Source organism: Rattus rattus, chromosome 3 (genome assembly GCF_011064425.1).
Source record: "Rattus rattus isolate New Zealand chromosome 3, Rrattus_CSIRO_v1, whole genome shotgun sequence".
In the NCBI taxonomy this organism is placed as follows: Eukaryota; Metazoa; Chordata; class Mammalia; order Rodentia; family Muridae; genus Rattus; species Rattus rattus.
This window is the reverse complement of record NC_046156.1, coordinates 172,410,251-172,431,223: the sequence shown is the minus strand read 5'-3', so window position 1 is coordinate 172,431,223 and position 20,973 is coordinate 172,410,251. Positions and strand designations below refer to the sequence as shown.

The following is a 20,973-nucleotide window of genomic DNA, read 5'->3' as shown; positions in this document are numbered from 1 at the left end:
TACCATGTGACCCCAGGGGTGGAACTCAGGTCATCAGACTTGGAGGCAAGCCATGTCAATCGCCCAAGTCAGACTTGTATATTAACAGGTGGTGGCTATGCTACCCATGACTGGCAGTTGGCAGGAAACTGTTCTCTATACTTCTTTAAACTTGTGACTCCTCAGAATTCATACAAAGCCTCTGAATACTTACGTCCTCTTCTCCTTCATCCTCTAAATCATCATCATCGTCATCTTCTCCTTCTTCACACAAAGGTGGAGGTAAAGGGCCAAGGATATCTTCGTCCACAGTATTAACTGGTCCTCCTACCATTTCAGGGGGTAAAGGAGGGCCAATTAGCTCATCATCAGATGAACCAGAACTGTGGTCACTGTCACTGCTGCTTGTGTCCCTGAAAACAGAAACAGACACTCTTGCTGCTGCTGCTGCTGCTGCTGCTGCTGCTGCTGCTGCTGCTGCTGCTGCTGCTGCTGCTGCCCCTTCACCTCCCAGGCATCTCTGCAGACAGCACCAAGCTCTCAGGAAACCCTACCTCTCCTACAATGAATAAGATTTTCCAAATACAGCTACGTTTGCAGTTCAAACATTACGTGAACAAACGAATTGTTTAAATCTTACTTTGTCTTGGCTGGCAAGCTGTTCGCACACCTTTAATCCCAGCACTCAGAATGAAAAGAAGGGTTTTTAATGCAGAATCACGTGGCCACTGGAAACCTTAAAGGGAGATGTTGATCCTCAGCAGCTATGCTAAGTTAGCTATGTTAACTGCTTCACAAATAAGCATCAGACTGAGAACTAAGCTGATCCGCATCAATTTCATGGTTCATTATCTAAGCCTAAAACTCCCATAAAATCTGAAGTAATGCCATAGCTCCTCATTCCATTTCTGGCTTTTTACTTCTAATGTCAAACATTTTTTTTAATTTAACATATTTTCAGTATTCTGAAATCCAAAGTCCATGAAATTATGATTAAAATGTCTCTGATAGAAAACAAATACATTCCATGTTTAAAGTATCCCTTGATTCAGTGTGGTGCCAAAGCAGGAACTGAAGCCTGAGAAACAGTGCACGCAGGGTAGAAGAACAGCTCAGAATCACGTCCTCCCTCCGCTTCCCGAGCTCAGTCTGGAGCCAAACATTAACTCATGTTTACAACCAAGTTTAATTTAGGAAGTAAATTCATAAGCAAAATTCTCTACTTTCCCTGTGATTGTTTGTATGTTTGTTTTTGAGACAGGGTTTGTCTGTACAGCCCTGGATGTCCAGGAACTCACTCTGTAGACCAGGCTGACCTCAAACTCAGACCCACCTGCCTCTGCCTCCCAAGAGCTGAGGCTAAAGGTGTGACCCACCATGCCCAGTCTGGGAATTTCCTAGAAGGCAAATGACCGAACAGTTTCTACCTCACACATGTACTTGACATTTCTCACCTAACTGAAGCAATATTCCACAGGCTCAGTGACACCTGTCCTTCATGTCCGTGACTTATCAGTGGCAATTTATATGGTGGCAGTGGTTGTTGTCATTTTGGGTTTGGCTTTTGATTGAGAAGGCTCTCATGTGGCCCATGAGCTCCTGATCTTCCTGCCTCGACTTCACACAAGCAACATTTACATGTGCCACCAGGGCGGGTTCATGTAACATTCTTCTTGGGTTTGTTCTTGAAACGGCTTCTTTCTCCATAGTCCTAGTTGGCCTGGAACTAACAAAGACCCACCCGCCCCACTTTCCAAGAACTGGTACTAAAGATGTGCACTACCACATCTGGCCCATATGCCATTGCTTTAACATCAACAGCCATGGAAATATTAGGTGATTATCTTTTTCTAAATTAAATTGCAATAACATTCCATACTTTTTAGAAACTATTTACAAGGTATGTGATACTGATTTCTCAACACACCACAAAGGCAAAATAATAATAATAGCCTAGTAGTGATTTAAGAAGATATTAATAACTGGGTGGGGTGACATATACCTTTAATCCCAGCGAGGCTGAAGCAATTAAATCTCTGTGAATTCAATGTCAATCTGGTCTACACAATGAGTTTCAGGACAGCCGGGACTGCCTAGAGACCCTGTCTCAAACAACAACAACAACAACAATAAATATAGATATAGATACAATGACCAGGCATAGTGGTATACATTTGCAATCCTAAGATCCCAAGAGATGAAGACAGAAAGTTTATTGTGAGTTCCAGGACATCAATGGTTACAAAACAAACCTGTGCCTCAAAAATAAATAAGTAAATAAACAAAAGTAAATAAATAAAAACAGACTAATATGTGTGAGTATGTCTATATGTATGTGTATTTCTCAATGAGACAGTCAGGAGTGCAGAAGAATAGTCAGAAACGAATTCACATTGTAAGTAGCAACTCACCATTATGTGCATAGCATGCCTATAATAACGGTACTCAGAAAGAAGCAGCGGAAAGAACAGAAGTTCCTAGCCACCCTGCCTCAAAAATATATAGCATGCACAAGCCCTTCTTGATCTCCAGTGTATCCTCCCCTAAAACTGTGCGCTAAAAACTATCACCGAGTCTGTCACAGTGGCACTTACTGTCAATCCCAGCTACTTCAGAGACTAGAAACAGAGAAGCCTCACCTCAAAACCACTAAGGGCCTCCCCAAAGTGAAGGAAATAAAAATGATCACAATCATGAATGCTGGCATGCTCCAGGCCTGACTATACAATGTAAGCATCAACTAAGCCAGAAATAAACATTAAAAGGCTCTGGTTCAACAAAATGCGTGGACCAAGCATTTACACCACTTTCTCCTAAAACACTGTATCACAAGTTCTCAGGATCCAAAGCTGACTCTCAGCACTTTCATGGCCTACAGCTGTCTACATGGAGAAATAGTGGAACCTTCTTGACCTAACTTAGATTATGAACATAAAGAAAATGAGAGTTTGGAAGCTTGTGGAAAATCTAGGCACCTGGATGATGATTTTGAGCGCTCTCTGACTGCACTTGAGCTCGATGGTGTTGGTTCAATGTCTTCCAATTGTTTTCTTAATTCTTTTTCTCTGTTCATTTCTTCCTCTTTTTCTCTTGCTTCTGAAGATTAAAAGTAAACACAATTTCCAACAGTTAGATCTATCAATATTAGGATGAAAATTTAGTCACAAAAGACAATGTGACTAGAGGGGCTAAGGAAGCAATTCGGAGTGCCGACCCAACACACATGGGACATGCTGTCCCATCCCCAGCACAGCAAGGACCAAGAGAAATGGCACACATCTGCAATGGAATCCCATGGGAAGTGCAGGGAGAGCTAGAGGTGGCTGAACAGTAAAGGTTGGGTGTGGTGGCTCACACGCCTTTAATCGCAAAGCTAGGGAGAAGAGGCAGGTGATCTCTGTATGGTCAAAGCAAGCCTAGTCTACAGAGGGAGAACCCTAGCCAGGGCCACATAGTGAGACCTCTAATAAAGGACCCATGTTTGGTTCCCAATAGTCAAGCGGGCAACACACAGCCTGTAACAACCAGCTGCAGGGACATCTGATACATCTGTCCTGTAAGCAATCTCCACTCAGATGCACCTATCACACTCAGACACACAATTAAAAACAATATTAATAACAGCAAAAAGTAAACAGCCAATGCCACAGGCACGCATACATGAGAAAAGCTAAGCACAATGATAATATGACACAGAAATCTGCCGTCCAGGCATATATAGGAGAAACTGAAGAGAGTCCAGGAGTATTTATTTTGTTGCTGTTTGGTTTTTTGGTTTTGTTTGATTTGGTTTGGGGGTTTGTTTGTTTGTTTGTTTGTTTGAGACAGGATTTCTCTGTGTATTGCTGTGGCTATCCTGGAACTAGTTCTGCAAACCAGGCTAACCTCAAACTCCATCTGCCTCTGCCTCTGCCTCTGCCTCTCTGCCTCTCTCTCTCTCTCTGCCTCTCTCTCTCTCTCTGCCTCTCTCTGCCTCTCTGCCTCTCTCTCTCCTCTCTCTGCCTCTCTGCCTTCTCCTCTCTCTCTGCCTCCTCTCTGCCCCTCTCTGCCTCTCTGCCTCTCTGCCTCTCTCTGCCTCTCTCTACCTCTCTGCCTCTCTGCCTCTCTGCCTCTCTGCCTCCTCCTCTGCCTCTCCTCTCTGCCTCCCCTCTGCCTCTCTGCCTCCCTCCCTCTCTCTGCCTCTCTGCCTCTCTGCCTCTCTGCTTCTCTGCCTCTCTCTCTCTCTTTGTCCTCTCTCTCTCTGCCTCTCTGCCTCTGCCTCTCTCTCTCTCCTCTCTCTCTCTCTCTCTCTGTCTCTCTCTCTCTCTCCTCTCTCTGCCTCTCTCCTCTCTGCCTCTCTCTCTCTCTCTGTCTCTCTGTCTCTGCCTCTCTGCCTCTGTCTCTCTGCCTCTCTCTCTCTCTGTCTCTCTGCCTCTCTGCCTCTCTCCTCTCTGCTCTCTCTCTCTCTCTCTCTCTCTCTCTCTCTCTCTGCCTCTCTGCACCCTCTCTCTCTCTCTCTCTCTCTCTCTCTCTCTCTGCCTCTCTGCCTCTCTGCCTCTCTCTGCTCTCTCTGCCTCTCTGCCTCTCTCTCTCTCTCTCCTCTCTCTCTCCCCTCTCTGCCTCTCTGCCTCTCTCTGCCTCTCTCTCCTCTCTCTCTCTCTCTCTCTCTCTCTCTCTCCTCTCTGCCTCTCTGCCTCTCTCTCTCTCTGCCTCTGCCTCTCTGCCTCTCTCCTCTCTCTCTCTGCCTCTCTGCCTCTCTCCTTCCTCTCTGTCTCTCTGCCTCTCTCTGCCTCTCTGCCTCTCTGCCTCTCTGCCTCTCTCCTCTCTCTGCCTCTCTGCCTCTCTGCCTCTCTGCCTCTCTGCCTCTCTGCCTCTCTCTCTGCCTCTCTGCCTCTCTGCCTCTGCCTCTCTGCCTCTCTCTCTCTGCCTCTGCCTCTCTGCCTCTGCCTCTGCCTCTGTCTCTGTCTCTCTGCCTCTGCCTATGCCTCTCTGCCTCTCTGCCTCTGCCCCTGCCTCCCAAGTGCTGGGTTTAAAGGCAGGCATAACCACCATCACCTGGCTAGTTTTAGATTGTTTTTCTTTTTTCTTTTTTTTTTTTTGAAACAAGATCAGACTATACCATCCTGGTCAGCCAGAAGCTTGCTGTGTAGACGAGGCTGGTCACAGATTACCAGCATATCTTCCTGCTGTCCCTCTTCTGTGGTAGCATTACCATTATGCACCATCCTGCTTGGCTTCGAAAACAGAGTTTTTCAGAGGTAGTTTTCTACCCAAAATCATGGCATTATTGCAAACATCTAAAATGGTGCAACAAGCTGTCCCTCAACAGAAGAATAGTTAAGCAAATGTGGTATACATCCATACAACGGAGTATTATAATTCAGTCTTTAAGAGAAAGGGTATGAATGAATGGATGGATGGATGGATGGATGAATGTCATGGAGTCTATTTTAACTGGAATAAACCAGTCACAAAAAAAGGTAAATACTGAATACACTAAGGCAATAGCATATAATATACAAAATAGCCCAGAACAGTCAAAACTAAAACAGAAAATAGAATTAGTTGCTAAGAGCAGGAGGAAAATAAATTACTATTGAATGATGTGAAGTTTCAGTTTCATAAGATGAAGAGCATTATAGAGATGGGCTGTTGCTACAGCTATACAATATTAAACGCTTACAAATGGGGACCAGGGTCTACAGAGATGGCTCAGTAGTGAAGAGCACTCCTGCTCTTGCAGGGGTCCTGGGTTCAAGTCCCAGCAACCACATAAATGCCCTCTTTTCTGGCATGCAGATGTACATGAAATAAAGAACTCATATACATAAAATAAACAAATAAATCTTTTTTTAAAAAGGGGGGCCAGTGAGATAGCTCAGCAGGTAAAGACGTTTTTTACCAAGTCTGACCATCACCATTCTATCTCAAGACCCAACTCTTTAAGTTGTCCTCTGACCTTGTGCAGTGGCCTGAACCACTGCCCACCTACACTCACAATCAACCAATCAATGCATTTCAAAAGGTTTTAATGGGGCTGGTTGGTGTTTGGTGCATGAATGTCGTTAAAACCAGCACTAGGAAGGCAGAGGCAGATGGATCTCTGTGAGATCAAGGCCACGATGATCTAAAGAGCAAATTCCAGGACACCCAGGGCTACACAGAGAAATGCTGCCATGACAAATAATGTTTTAATAGTTAAGGACCTGAAAAGATGGCTCAGCCATGCAAACACAAGGCTCTGAATTTAGATCCCCAGAACCCACGTTTTTAAATCTGAGCTCAGGTGAGTGCATCTGTGATCTCAGAGCTGCAGAAGTGGAGACAAGCTGATCCCTCGAGCTCGCTGACCTCCCTGAATCAGCCAGCTCCAATTCAGACCTTCACAAAGGAGAGCCGGATGTGCACATACCTTTTACCCCAGCGCTTGAGAGACTGGGATAGTGAATCTCTGTAAGTTCAAGGTTCCCCTGGTACACACAGTGTGAACCAGTACAGTCAAAACTAAATAAAGACCCTGTGTCAAAATAATTAAATGATAAAAATAATAATGAAGACTAATGGAGGAGGAATCCAACTTTACCTCCTAACTTCCATGAGTATTCATAAACACACACACACACACACACACACACACACACACACACACACACAACTTTTTTTAACGGTTGAGCTGGCCAGGTATGGTAATGTATACCTGTAATCCCAACAATACTCAGGAGGCAGAAGCAGGGCTATAAATTCAAGGTCAGTCTGAGCTAAACATCAAGATCTAGTGCCAAATTAAGAAAAAATGTTGAGGGGTTGGGGATTTAGCTCAGTGGTAGAGCGCTTGCCTAGCAAGCGCAAGGCCCTGGGTTCAGTCCCCAGCTCTGAAAAAAAAGAAAAAAGAAAAAAAAATAGTGATGAGTGTTTACATTATGGTCAAGAGGGTTTCCCAGTTATTCAGACTGTTAGAACTAATCTTTTTGTTCAGCAAATTCACACTGCTGAATGTGGTAGCAGTACATGCAACTGTGAGGAAGCCAGTGACACAGAATACAGATGCCCTGAGCAAATGTTATGAGAAATACGAAGGCACTGAAAACACTCAGAGGAAAAGGGCTGGGTAACTCCCTTCTCCCTTCTCCGTGTCTTGGGCTGGAAGCAGCACTCGCCCATCTAAAATCATGACAGATTTTCAACTACCCAGAGTCTACAACAAACCAGGTTGGCTGGTTTGCTTTTAGTTGTAAAAAACTTATCCAAAAGAATTTTCCCCCCTGCTAATCTCACTTGATGACTAGGAAGGGAACATAAAAAAAAGCAAGAGAATTACATGAATATTTTAGTTTCCTTTTGCTACCATCCCCATAATTAAAAAAAAAAAAATCTAACTTTTTTTTTAAAAAAAAGCAAGTCGTTGCCTATGCTTTAGAATCCCAGTGCTTGAGAAACAGAATCAGAATTGACACAAGCTCAAAGCCAGCCTCTGCTACAAAGTGAGACAACTGTCTTAAAATTTTCTTTTAGGGCTGGAGAGATGGCTCAGTGGTTAAGAGCACTGACTGCTTTTCCAGAGGTCCTAAGTTCAATTCCCAGCAACCACATGGTGGCTCACAACATCTTTAATAGGATCCAGTGCCCTCTTCTGGTGTGTGAGAAGAGAGCAACAGTGTATTCATATATGTAAATAAATAAATCTTTAAAAAAAAAATAAAAATAAGCAAATTTTTTCGTCAAATTTTTAATTAAATACTATTCACCTGAAGTTAAACAGTGGCAAAGAGCTTTATAACAAGAATATTTTACTCTTTGAGTTTTTGTTGCTGGACCGCAGAAGACAAGGAATAAGGAGATACCCAGCAAGTTATTTAAAAGAAACTAATCTTTCATATTAAAGACAGAAAATAAGAACTCTCCAGGAAGAGGCAAGGTAAATGCTGATTTTTCTGTGCTCTTCACTGAACTAATGTGGCCAAGAGACAATATTCTGATGCTGAAGATGGCTGGACAAAATACAGAACAGAAGCCGCAAGATCGGTTTGTTGAGTAGGACAGCTTCATTCCTACCTCACCTGCTCCTTGTCACGCCTCCCCCTGCTGAGAGCTGGGACAGTTTTCTCTAAACTCAGATTCTCTCCGAGGTCTTAAAGCATACTCTGTCCCCAGTCAGGGCAGTATAGTAAGGCAGAAATGGAATCAACTGCTATTTCCCCTTTACCCTTGCTAAGAAACTCATTCTTTCTTCTGCATGTAGAAGGCAACATTGTGTTCCTGGTCATTCTGGGCCCCTCCCTGCCCAGGGAAGGTAGAGCTGGATTCCAAATGAAATATGTTGCTTTTTCAATGACCGTTTTAGGAAGTGACAAACTATATAATAGTACCTAGCCAAGGTATACATTTTTTAATCTTAAATAGAGGTATTCAAAACAGTTGCCCCACCATGACTATCAGTCTACTTATCTGTACTTGACAATTAAAACTTCTGACAATGTGGGATCATAAAGAAAGTCATCTCAGGACAAACCAACACACTAAAACTCCCAAAGCAGAAGGAGGAAAATTTTACAGCCCTCACGTCCCAACTCAAAGACAAAACCCCCGTGTTAGAATTCATGTCCTAAAAGACACTGAACTTTTCTAACGTGAGCCATTCTTAACTGGGCCTTCTATAATGTCTCTACAAGGAACCAAAAGCATGTCACCATCGGCCTTAACACAAAGTTAACAGGTAGATGGAGGCTACTGATTGCAATATGCTTTTAAATTTGTTCTATAAACTAATCTTCGTAACAATCTCTGAAGCAAACACTATTATCCTACTTTACAGCTGAAAACTCCAAGGTATAAACAAATTAACTTGCACACTTAATAGAAACATTAGTTGCCTCAGAAACAAATTGGTGTGCAGACCCGTTACTAGAGCCTTCCTTGATGTGACTGACTTTTTAAGGAATAGCTAACTCTCCAGGATTCACTAATAAGCACCCCCTGCCTTATATAATAGTTAGCACACTTCTCATCAGAGGCCTATCAAGCGTGACCTTCACTACTGGCTTGTACAGCAAACCCACCCACTCTCAGAATTTCCTAACAGTGAATTAGGACTCCAAATAACTCAGCTCATTTTAGTAAAACATCGGATTCCGTTTTCAACTTTTGCCAGGTCTGGTGCTACATGCCTTTAATCCCAGTGCTTAGGAGGCAGGATCTCTGAGTTCAAGTCCAGCCTGGTCTACAAAGTGAGTTCTAGGACAGCCAGAATTAAATAGTGAGACCCCATTTCAAGAAACAAACAAAAAAAAAGTTAACATTTGTTCTTTACTACTTTAAACTTCAACATTTCAGGAATATTGGGGGATATTTTGTGCTGATCTATTGCTTCATTAAAGGAAATAATGGGGTTCAAGGAAGAAATTGTAGAAGAAAAAAATTTCTAGACTATAGGTGCCCTGGCATTTTTACCTAATACAGAAACAAGTACAGCAAAAACTCTAAATATGCCTTGCCTTTACAAAAGCAAACCTATTTCCCACCCACTTTTCTTCCAAGGATCTCGATGACAGTTTTGGATGACCATCTCTCTAAAATAGCACCATATGTTATGCATGTTACCCAGTGCTCAGCAGGCCAGAGTAGGATTACTGTACATCCGAGGTCAGCTTCAGCTACTACACACTGAGGTCAGAATGAGCCACAGAGAGACCTTGTCACAAAATAAAAACTAAGACACAAGTCAAGAAAACAAAAATACTAAATATATAAATCTGAGGATTTTCTAATGTGATTTACTCATAGGAATTAAAAATGAAAATGTTTTACTTGTTTATACCAACTTACTGACCTACCATGGAATGGAAATTTATACATAACACTGATCTATTTTATAACAAAATACTAAGAAAACAAAATTAGATGTTGGCACCTAAACTATATCATCATATTAAATGTTGACAATGTAGCTACTATGGACCAAGCAAAGCACTCAAATTATAAAAGCAAACAAAGAGGTTTAGCTTCAAAACAGAAAATATTAAACTTACAGTGTTTTCTAAAGTACTGTGAAACACAGGTATGAAATAATTCCAAGAAAAGTTAATCTAGGTCAGTAGAAGATATAGGATTTAACTAGAGAAAAAGAAGTTTGAGTTTTAAGAAAAAACAAGACAGGGTTGGGGATTTAGCTCAGTGGTAGAGCACTTGCGTAGCAAGCGCAAGGCCCTGGGTTCGGTCCCCAGCTCCGAAAAAAAGAAGAAAAAAAAAAAAGAAAAACAAGACAAAACAAAAAAACAGAAGTCTGATTTCTAAATTTTTCTTTAGTATTTTCTCTTCTCAGATATTAAATCACCCTTTGAAACCACATTCAAAGCTAGGCACGGTAACACACATCTATAGTGACAGGATTGGGGTAGTGAAGGTAGAAAATCAGGAATTCGAAGCCATCCTCAGTCACACAACAAGCTTGACCCTTAAGTATGATTTCAGTAACTAAGGAAAGACTTCACTATCAGCAAGAAGAATCATGATGCAATTTGTCCATTGTTAATGAAGTCGGGGCCAGCAAGCTAACAGCTTATAAAAGCACCTGCTGCCAAACCTGTTGACCAACGTTCAATCCCCATGACCCATGTGATGGTAGGAGAAAGGGCTCCCGAAAAGAAAAATCACCCTGACCTCCCCCATCTACACACACACACACACACACACACACACACACACACACACACACACACACACCACACATGCACACGCGCACACGCACGCACACACGCACAAACATATACACACACTAACACAAATAATTTTTTAAAGTCAGTGAAATTGTGTATCAACTTTAATTTTATAATCTGAATATAATTTAATGCTCCAGGCTGGGAAAAATACAAAAATAAGCTCTTACAACTCGTAAAATGAATCATTTCCCACAGAATTTGATTGCTTCTGCATATACACAAATTATCCCAAACAGCATACTAAAGCTAAGGTAAACTTTCTCTTTTCTTTTTCAACTAAATGTTCAATAGAGATTCACATGTTGAGGCCAGGAGAGCCACAGTTGAAACTGAACAAAGACTAGGGTACTAGGCCATCAAAGTTCCACATACTGAATTTATCCTCAAACTTTTTTAAATGTATAAACCTAGTAATTCCTCAAAACCCCTCTTACGTGGTATGTTCACATGCTTCAGAAAAGAATACCCAACAGAAATTTAAAAGGATTTGTAAACAGTACTTTACAAGGCAAAATGCCCAATGAATTTGCTAAGGTAGATGATATCATACCCACATGACAGGGATCAAAACATTTTGAAATCCTGTCCAGTTTTCCTCAGACAGTAGAATGTGGGGCTGCTTCTTAAACCTAGGTTCTCCAACCTATAACGCCAAGCTCTAATAGGTTAAGTCATTTAAAACCATCTCCAAATAAGGATTATTATTGTTTAAAGCAGTATTTGGGTTAGTTATATAGACCCAACTTTCACCCCTTGCACCACATAAAACTGTGCATTACTGGAATCACTCTGCAATCCCAGCACTTGAAATGTACACACAGTAGGGTCAAGGCTATTCAGTTCCAAGGCCAGCCTGAGCTACATGAAACTGTGCCTCAAAAACAAGTATATAAATAGATGATTAATAGATAATTAGATAATTATTAGGGTTCTAAACTCAATTTAATCTCAAGTGTGTATTAAAAACCTATGTTGGGCTGGAGAAATGGCTCAGTGGTTAAGAGTACTGACTGCTCTTCCAGAGGTCCTGAGTTCAATTCCCAGCAACCACATGGTGGCTCGCAACCATCTGTAATGGGATCCGATGTCCTCTTCTGGTGTGTCTGAAGACAGCTACAATGTACTCATATACATAAAATAAATCTTTAAAAAAAAAAAAAACCTATGTTGTCAGAAATGACATACCTTATGTAAATAAAAACCTGCTGTCCAAAGTATTTTATATGAGTCACTTAAACACAAGATGCCTCTGATAGTATAAAAAACCACTAAAACCTTTATTTCCAAATACACTCAAGATAGCATAATTTTTTGGTTTTATTTCACCATTAGAGTTGATGTACTGGAGTACAATGTTACATTATTTTGCCCCAAAGCTCCTAAAATCCTTCCCATTTCCTGAGTAACAGAACTGTCTTTTGTTATTCACTAGGAACTATCTAGGAACATTTAAATCACTCTAGTTAGGGAGGGTCCCTAGCTAGCCCCACTTCTGTGGAAAAGTGGGATAGATTCATTCTATAAAAACTTCTAGAGGGCTTGAGAGATGACTCAGTGATTAAGAGCACTGACTGCTCTTCCAAAGGTCCTGAGTTCAATTCCCAGCAACCACATGGTGGCTCACAACCATCTGTAATGGGATCCAATGCTCTCTTCTGGTGTCTGAACAGGACAATAGTGTATTCATATATTTAAAATAAATAAATCTTTTTTAAGAACTTCTAGAAAGTATTAGCGTGATGAATCTAGATCAGCTGAGCACTCAGGGTGGGTTTAAACAGAGAAGGCACACACCTAACCCACTGAGTCACTGCACCACAGACAGCCTAATTGCTTCCCAGAGGATCAAAGACAAGGTCACGCTCTGGAATCTGTGATTAGCATCTGAAGTAGAGGAATCCGATAGTATCTCCAGGTAGATGACATCAGAACAGAACTAAATTACTGGACCTTCATTTGATGCCAATAGACGACCTATTTACTTTACGGTAAGACACTCTCCCATATCTGTCATTACAAGTACTGAGTAGGAAAAAGTTTCCTTTATCCTTTTAGAAGAACTAAGTTGTTTTTTCCGCCCCTACCCCCAGCTCATCCTCTACCTTGTTGCCAAGTACTCTTCTTTTGCCATTGAGTACATCAGACTAGCTGGCCCTTGAGTTTCAGGGTCTCCTGACTTCATCTCCCATCTTGCTCTAGAAGCACTGCGATTAGATGCATGCTACCACGTCTAGCTTTACATGAAAACAGATATATATATATACCACCAGACATGCTACCACCTCTAGCTTTACATGTTTGCAGATATATACATACATACAAACATACTACCAGACATGGTGGTACAGCCCTGTGATCTGAAGTAAGATGACTGAGAGTTTGAGGCTTGCCTAACAAGACTGTCTTAAAAACATGAGCAAGGATGTACTTCACCGGTAGAGACTTACCTAACCACATGCAAGGAACTGGATTCAATAAACAGGCAGGTGGGGGGAATGGAGGAGGGGTAAGATATAGATATTATATATTGATGAGACAATGTGGCTAAGATTTGCTTCAAAATAATCAGAGGAAAAGCAAATAAAAAATGTTTATTATGGCAATAACATAAAAAAGTAACACTAACCATGAATTATTTAAACAGTATTATTTATAGTTTTGAAATTTCTCATAATGAAGTTCAAAAACAGCAGTAGCAGCCAGACATAGTGTTACAGGCCTTTAATCCACTCGGGAGGTAGAAGCAGGTGGATCTCTAAGTTAGAAGCCAGTCTAACCTACATACCAAGTTTTAGGCTACCTTGTCTTAAAAAAAGGAGGTAGAGCAGCGGCTTAGTGACATTTTTCATCCCAGCCTTTGGGAAATAGAGGCTGAGGATTTCTGTAAGACAGAGGCCAGCCCAGTCTCTATGGTAAGTTTTAGTGAGATCCTGTCTCAAAAAACTATATATGTATATATGAATATATGCACATAGATGTCTTTACATCTCACAAAAAAGGCTTACTTCCAGGGGTTGGGGATTTAGCTCAGTGGTAGAGCGCTTGCCTAGGAAGCGCAAGGCCCTGGGTTCGGTCCCCAGCTCTGGAAAAAAAGAACCAAAAAAAAAGGCTTACTTCCAATGATATTAGCTTTGAGTTCACAAACCATATGGCATATGTTATTACTAAATGATGCACCATTTTAACTTTTACATATTTATTATTCTTACATGTATGAATGCTTTTTGCCTGCATGTATGTCTGGGTAACATATATGTGCAGTGTCCATGGAGGCCAGAAGAGGGAATCATATCCCCAGGCACTGGAGGTCAAAGAGTTGCAAGCCATAAGGTGGATGCTGGGAATTCCACCCAGTGCCCTAGAAGAACATCTAGTGTTCTTAATCACTGAGCCACCTTCCAGCCCCACAAGTCAGCATTTCAAAACCAAAACCAAGTACCGGGCACAGTAGTGCACTCCTAAATACCTGGTGCTCAGGAGGCTAAGACAGAAGGATAACTTGGTGCATGAGTTCAAGGCTGCCCAAGGTAACCGAGTAAGATCCCACATCTCCTTTGTCATTAAGACTGAGTTGGGGTATTCATTCCTATAGTCTCAGCACTCAGGAGCCTGAAGGAGACGCAGAAGTCAAAGCCAACCTGGTCTACACAGAGACAGCCAGCATTACAGAGTCTGACCCTGTCTCAAAACTGCAAACAAAAGCAAAAAAATAAAAAATAAAAATAAACAAACACGACAAGTACTATCACAGCACTGATTTAACTCCAGTTGTTCCCAGACTCCAGATCCTCCTCTAGTGTAAGAGAGATCTGAGTTAGATCCACAGAAAACACACGGCCAGTGTTCTCTGAAGACCCTAAGGTGACACCTAGGACTGCCAACCATCTGGAAAAGCCAGTCTGGGCATAAGGTTTAATTAAGTATCTCCTACAGCTCATTAAGCAGGGATTCAGCAGCAGCCACATTCAGTGTATGTCACAATGTTCTATACTGTCTGGGTCAACAAGCAATGGTGACAGCCACCTCTGGCCCAGCCTTCCAAATACTGGTTCCGCTGTAAGCAGGAAAGAAAAAAATGAAATGAAAGTCAGACAGAGGCAGGAGGAGAGATAATAAAGAAACTGCTATTCTGCTTCCTATGAATTATAATCGTGGATCCTTGCTTGTTTACATTCTTGTTGTTTAAATTTCATGGCCGTGGGTATTTTGCCTCATCTTTTGTCTGTGCATCACACGTGCCTATTGTCTACAGAGACACAAAGAGAGTACCAGGTCCTCTGGGCACTCATGTGACTACAGCTCAAACCCAGTGCTCTTAACCACTGATCCATCTCTCCAGCCCCCATAGACCACATTTTTACAAGATGCTGGGATGTAGACTTTCTCTATCCAGGTAAAATACAAGTTCTGTCATGTTTAAAATGGAAAATACTTTAAATTCTTTTTCAGAAGGAACAAGCAGCAATTACAACTACCTTAGCAATTCTGATTTAAAGATAGGTGTTTGTAATTAAAAACAACATTTCTGGAGGTTTTTTTTTCCTGCTTTATCGCTGGCAATGTAACTGTATAATGTTTATATTACATTGAAGCCAATAGAGGGAAAATACCTGTGCTGCTTACCCAGTGTTTTCCGGCTCCTTTCCACCGCTGTCCTTCGAGTCTGCTCAAACATGGCCTCCAAGTCAAACGTGCGCGCTTTCTTCCCTAGGAGCAGAGCAAGCATCACTGTGACCACCTTGCAATGAGCTGGCCAGGAGCTTTAGGTGCTGCAGCTTTACTGATGGATCAATAACCACTCAGTGTAGGTCTACTTGATAGCATGTCTCCAAGACAGTGACAAAACAGTATGGCACAAATATACAAATTCACTATTACCCAAAATGCTTGGACCAGAGGTGTTTTAAGAGGTGGCACTGTTAATATTTATACACAGACATTACTAGCTTAGCATCCCTAATTCAAAATAAAAATTCAAAACTTTTTTGTTAGTAGTTTTTCTTTTCTTTTTTTTTAAGATTTGTTAATTTTAGATATGTGAATACACTGTCGCTCTCTTCAGACACACCGGGAGAGGGCATTACAGATGGTTGTGAGCCACCATGTGGTTGCTGGGAATTGAACTCAGGACCTCTGGAAGAGCGGTCAGTGCTCTTAACCACTGAGCCATCGCTCCAGCCCCTTGTTAGTGGTTTTTCTAGAATTTTTTTCAGATCACAAGTTAGCCTTAAATTCATAATCCTGCTGCCTCAGCCTCCCAAATCCTGGGATTATTACAAGTATCCAGCAAAACAGGGCCAAAACCCAAAACTTTTGAGCACTAATATAATGTTCAAACATACAAATTTCAGATTCTCAAAAGTAGGACTATGAACCTACCTAATACTAGTCAGCCAACTGTCTCATGATCTATCAGGGAAAATGAGAAAGATCCATACTGTCATTCTTAGAATCTGAGAAAATACCCCAAAGCAACCCCAGATGACAAAGCAAGTCCGCAGATAGAAATAGAATACGGACTTTAAACAGACACCCTGCCTCAGAGAGGCAGCACAATTAGCTGAGTAGCCATTGAGTATCAGAGCCCAGGCTTTGAGCCACAGCCCTGGGTTCGGTCCCCAGCTCCGAAAAAAAGAAAAAAGAAAAAAAAAAAAAAAAAGAAATTCAAAGCCTAAGAAGGTATAAAAGTACTGTAGCTGACTTAAAGATCATGAAAACTACGTAAGAATTAAAGATATCTGAAGGAGCTAAGAAATAGCCAGAAAGCAGATACTTCAGTCTACTCCCAAGAACTGTGTTGTTCACAGAACTAACGTCCTCACTCTAAACGTGACAGCGCTACCGGATTAGAGCTTGTGTGTTTATACCTCATCTCAGACCTCTGAGTTCTACAATAGGGGAAAATATATCTAGGGGGTTTATTTTGGAGCTGTGAGTAGAACTCCAGTCTTATGCTTACTAGGCAAGAGCTTACACTGGACTAAACCCATAATCCTTTTTGTTTTAAAATGCTAAATTTATAGTGATGTGTTACAGAAGCACTTAAAATCTATACACAACTGGTAACTATTTTTAGTACACTATCCTAAATAGAGCATAAAGTTCACACAGAACCAAACACCAAATATGAGAGGTGGAACTGGGCCTGACTCGCATAACTATGGTCGCATAACTATGGTCAACACCTTGAAACTCCCTACCTCAGAGGGAAAAGGGTTACTGGAACGAGGAGACAGAACACATATAATATAAAGTTGTGGGACACTGAGAGTTAAAAGCTTAAGTGGGAATGGGAGGAAGGAAAGGTAGATTCAAGTAGGTTAACTAAAACTAAGAATGCCTGCAAAAGCCTCATGGAGACCACATTTTTTTTAAAGATGCATTCAGTTTTATTTTAAGTTTCTCGCTTACATGTGTATATATGCACCATGTGTGTGCCTGGTGTCTACAGATACCAGATGTTGGATTTTGGAACTGGAGTTACTGTTGGTTGTAAACCTTCAGGAGGAAACTAAACTCAGGTCCTCTGTAAAAGGAGCCAGTGCTCCTTCCTGGTCGCTGAGCAATTTCTCCATCGCAGTAAACTAATTTTTTAAATATAATTTTAAAAGGAGTTTGAACAGAAATATTCTGCATGGGTGGACAACGCTTCCCCTAGAAGACATAGTTACAGGCAAAGCTCAGTGCCAGGCGGCCCCGGAGACTCCCAAACAACAGAAACTATTGCCGTTGCTCTCAGTTCCCTATCCTAACCAGATGGTAAAACCTGCTGCTGAAGACGAGACTCACTGTGGCAATAGCAGCGAGAGAACTCAAGCTGGAACTGACCTGGAAACGCCTCCCGGCTGGCTCACTTTTCACAGTGCCATAAATGCCAGGTAGGACAGTGGGGAAGAAAAGTCACCAACAGACTTACTCAGCTGTAGACAAGCATGCCACAAAGCTGACCTGCCAGGCAAGATGTGCCCACTGCTGAAACAGAAGCAGGGAGGCTATGAGAGTAACCAACTCTTCTGACTGGACTTGAAGTCTGAATCACAGAAGGAAATTCATACTTTGAACCCAGTGAAAAGTCTATGACTGAGGAGTATCAATATGTCAACCCGCTCCTAAATATTTACGTTTATACCCACAGATTAGCACTGCTCTCAACTTCAGTCAGAGAAATGTTTTTCTGCAGTGGTCAACAGTTAATATAGAGATTCATAACTGGTCAAAGTGAGGTTATCGGCATCAGTCCCTGCGAAGTTTACAAAATACAGAGAAGAGGATGTGGGAAGAAAATAAGGGCCAGAAGACGGGGAGAAGTGCCATGGAATGCTGTCCTCTGGATGTGACATGGACATGCTCTCTGGACTCACAGTAGCTAGAAGACCTGCACAGAAAGAAGCCAGTCAATCATTCCAATATGGACAGAGAAGGGGCTCTTAAGGACCTATTCACAACTAATGACTGCTGGAGGAGGGGAAACGCTTCTCTTCAGGGATATGGTCGGAGGTAGAGAGCCCACGTAAATGCAGGCAGCACTATCTGAGCACTGAGTGAGTGAGGAGGATGAAGACATGGAGGAGTGTGAACTGAGTAAGAGGGAAGAGTTCAGAGAGAAGTGACTGGTGATCAAGATATATTGTATATATGAATGAAACTATCGAAGAATAAACAAAATATTACAAATATTAAAACCCAATATGAGAACTAGGTGGTAGTGTGGTGGCACACACCAATCCCAGAGCACAAGTTCGAGGCCAGCCTGGTCTACAGAGCACTTCCAGAACAGCCAGGGCTACACAGAGAAACCCTGTCTCAAAACATACAAACAAATATGGGTAACCTTTAATTGATCTAATGAGCTATGATGTATATACATAAAAGCTAAAAAAAGGAAAAAACCTTTCACCTACTAACATAATCATAGACTAACCATTCCTCCTACTCTTGAATAAGGTATCCAAGATATTTGTTTGTTTTCTTTTTTTTTTTTTTGGAGCTGGGGACCTAACCCAGGGCCTTGCGCTTCCTAGGCAAACGCTCTACCACTGAGCTAAATCCCCAAGACAACATCTAATCAAGTGCATAATACAACATAAAAATCCCAGGACTAAGGAATTAAAAAGCGAAAGGGTCAGAAGCAAATGGTAATCCTCAGCTACATACGGAGCTTAAGGCAAACCTGGGATTATGTGAGGCCCTGTTTTAACAAATAAACAGTAACAAGAAAAATAAGTAAAGATCTAACGGTCTAACTACATAGCCCAGGCTAGCTTCAAACTTGAAAACTGCCTCAGCCACTCAATTATTGAAACAGGAATCAAGTTTTTAAAGTTTTTAACAACTCCACAAAACAGAAAATAAAAATTATGTAGGGAAAAATAAGTGATACAAGTTCTCTGGATACTAAAATAAATCAAGTTTTGCGCTAACAGTGACGCTCAGTACTGGGACAGGTAGTTAGCATGCAGGAAGCCCTGTTGAGTCCCACTACTACCAAAAATAAAATCATGTTTTGGAAGAATATAATACATGAAAATCTGCACTGTCTTAGAGAACAATGTTTACTTATAAGTATGATACTGAATTTTGATATGCACCAGGAAATCTGAAAAACAGATTGAATTTGAAGCTTTGACTTCTTTTTCTTTGTAATTCTCCTAACTTTCTCAAGTGAAAAAGAGGGGCTGGAGAGGTGATTCACAGGTTAAGAACATTGTCGCTCTTGCAGAGGGCATGGGTTTAGTTCCCAGGATACACGAGGAGGCTCCCAACCACTGTAACTCCAGTTCCGTGGGAACCAGTGACCTCTTCTGGCCTCCGTGGGTACTGCATGCATATGGTGCACAGACATAAAGCAACATCCACTTAGAAATCTAACTTTATATATACATTTATCTTTTAAAAATCCACCAGGTGGTGTGGCTCAGGTCTTTAATTCCGGCACTTAGGAGGTAGACACAAACGTATCTCTAGGAGTTCGATGCCAGCCTGGTCTAGAGAGTGAGTTCCAGGACAGCCAGAGCTGTTACGCAAAAAAAAAAAAAAAAATTCTCAACAACAACAACAACAACAACAAAAGGAGGAAAAAGAAAAAGAGGAGGAAGAAAAAAGAAATTCTAAAAAAAGTAAATACTTCATTCATTACCTAGAGTCCTAGAAGATAGTAAGTAGATGCATAAATGAAAGAATGAACGAATGAATGAGAACTAGATGCATCAGAGGGACATTCGTTCCCAAAAGAAATTACAGGGCAATTTCCATGTGATGTTTGCTAGCACTAATATTAACAGATGATTGTCTTTTGAGATTTTTTTTTCAGTCACCTAATAACCTGCCATGACTAGGGAATACACTAACACTGAAGTGGGAAGAAACTCAATAAGCACCATAATATTATTTAATGCCCATCAATAAATGTCCTTCTCAAACTGGATCACGATAGTAATCCCTTTCGGTCAAGGTTTCCAACTGTCACCTGAACTGGCCTCAACTATTTAAATGGGAACGAAGCAATTCGGATTTGGCACGGCGGAAGGCGCCGCTCAAAAGTGGCAGCTCCCCTAACAGCCACTCGTAAGCCCTCTGCAAAGTTAGGCTGGGCTCTGCCCAGAGCTGTCACTCACCGAATCCTGTAAAGCCCATGGTGACCGCCAGCTGAGGGTCGGGTCCCGCCGTGTCAGCGCCTGTCACTGTAGCAAGAAAGAAAAGACAGACCGCCCGTCAGCGCGGCACTCCGGCTGCCCAGCACAGCCTTCCACCCAGGCTGGCCGCGCCGAACCCACCTTCGCTGGGTCCCGAGTGCTCCATGGCTGCCAGAACTCCCAACCTCTGGCGATGCAGCCGCGCGCGACTGCCGGCAAGCCTTACAGGAAGTGTCGTCACCGAGACCGTGTCGCCAAGAGCGGCCGGGCTCCATGGGAAAGCAGGCTTTCAGACCTTCGCCCCCTAGCGGTGCGGAGGGAACGCGCTGACCAGACCGCGCCCCAATTCAAGCTATGAAGGGGCAGATTTTAGGAGCTCTCTAAAAACTTTTGGTTGTTTCAGATCCATTCTCAAACTAAGTCTTCGCATATTTCTAAGGAGAAGTCAACGGTATCTTATTTGCCTGCTACTTTTATCTATATTCGTAATGTACTTGACGTACATGATGAAACTTACACAGTTGCCCATCTTCCCTGTATAATTAAGAAACCAGTATCTAGGTATGACTAAAGCACCGAGAAAGATGCCAGAAAACTGAAAAGAGTTGCGAGGGATGTTTTAAGCGCTTGCTCTCAGTCACAGACTCCACAGACTAGGCTGGCCTTGT

At 42.0% G+C, this 20,973-nt stretch overlaps 1 protein-coding gene across 2 annotated transcripts in view; it reads right to left on the bottom strand.

Annotated features, from left to right (window-relative positions):
• Wdr70 (WD repeat domain 70) overlaps nt 1-20,502 on the bottom strand; it is a 226,527-nt gene extending 206,025 nt beyond the window's left edge. The window contains exons 1-5 of one of the 2 annotated variants that reach the window (XM_032898807.1): nt 20,447-20,481; nt 20,288-20,353; nt 15,297-15,380; nt 2,955-3,075; nt 194-392 (exon numbers count right to left, since the gene is read on the bottom strand). In XM_032898807.1, the coding sequence (XP_032754698.1) occupies nt 194-392; nt 2,955-3,075; nt 15,297-15,380; nt 20,288-20,353; nt 20,447-20,471 (495 nt within the window). In that variant the 5' untranslated portion in view covers nt 20,472-20,481. Of the gene's footprint in view, nt 1-193; nt 393-2,954; nt 3,076-14,571; nt 14,728-15,296; nt 15,381-20,287; nt 20,354-20,446 lie in introns of those variants that run through there. The other variant, XM_032898806.1, reaches the window with a different exon arrangement.
• Between the last annotated feature and the right edge of the window lie 471 nt (nt 20,503-20,973).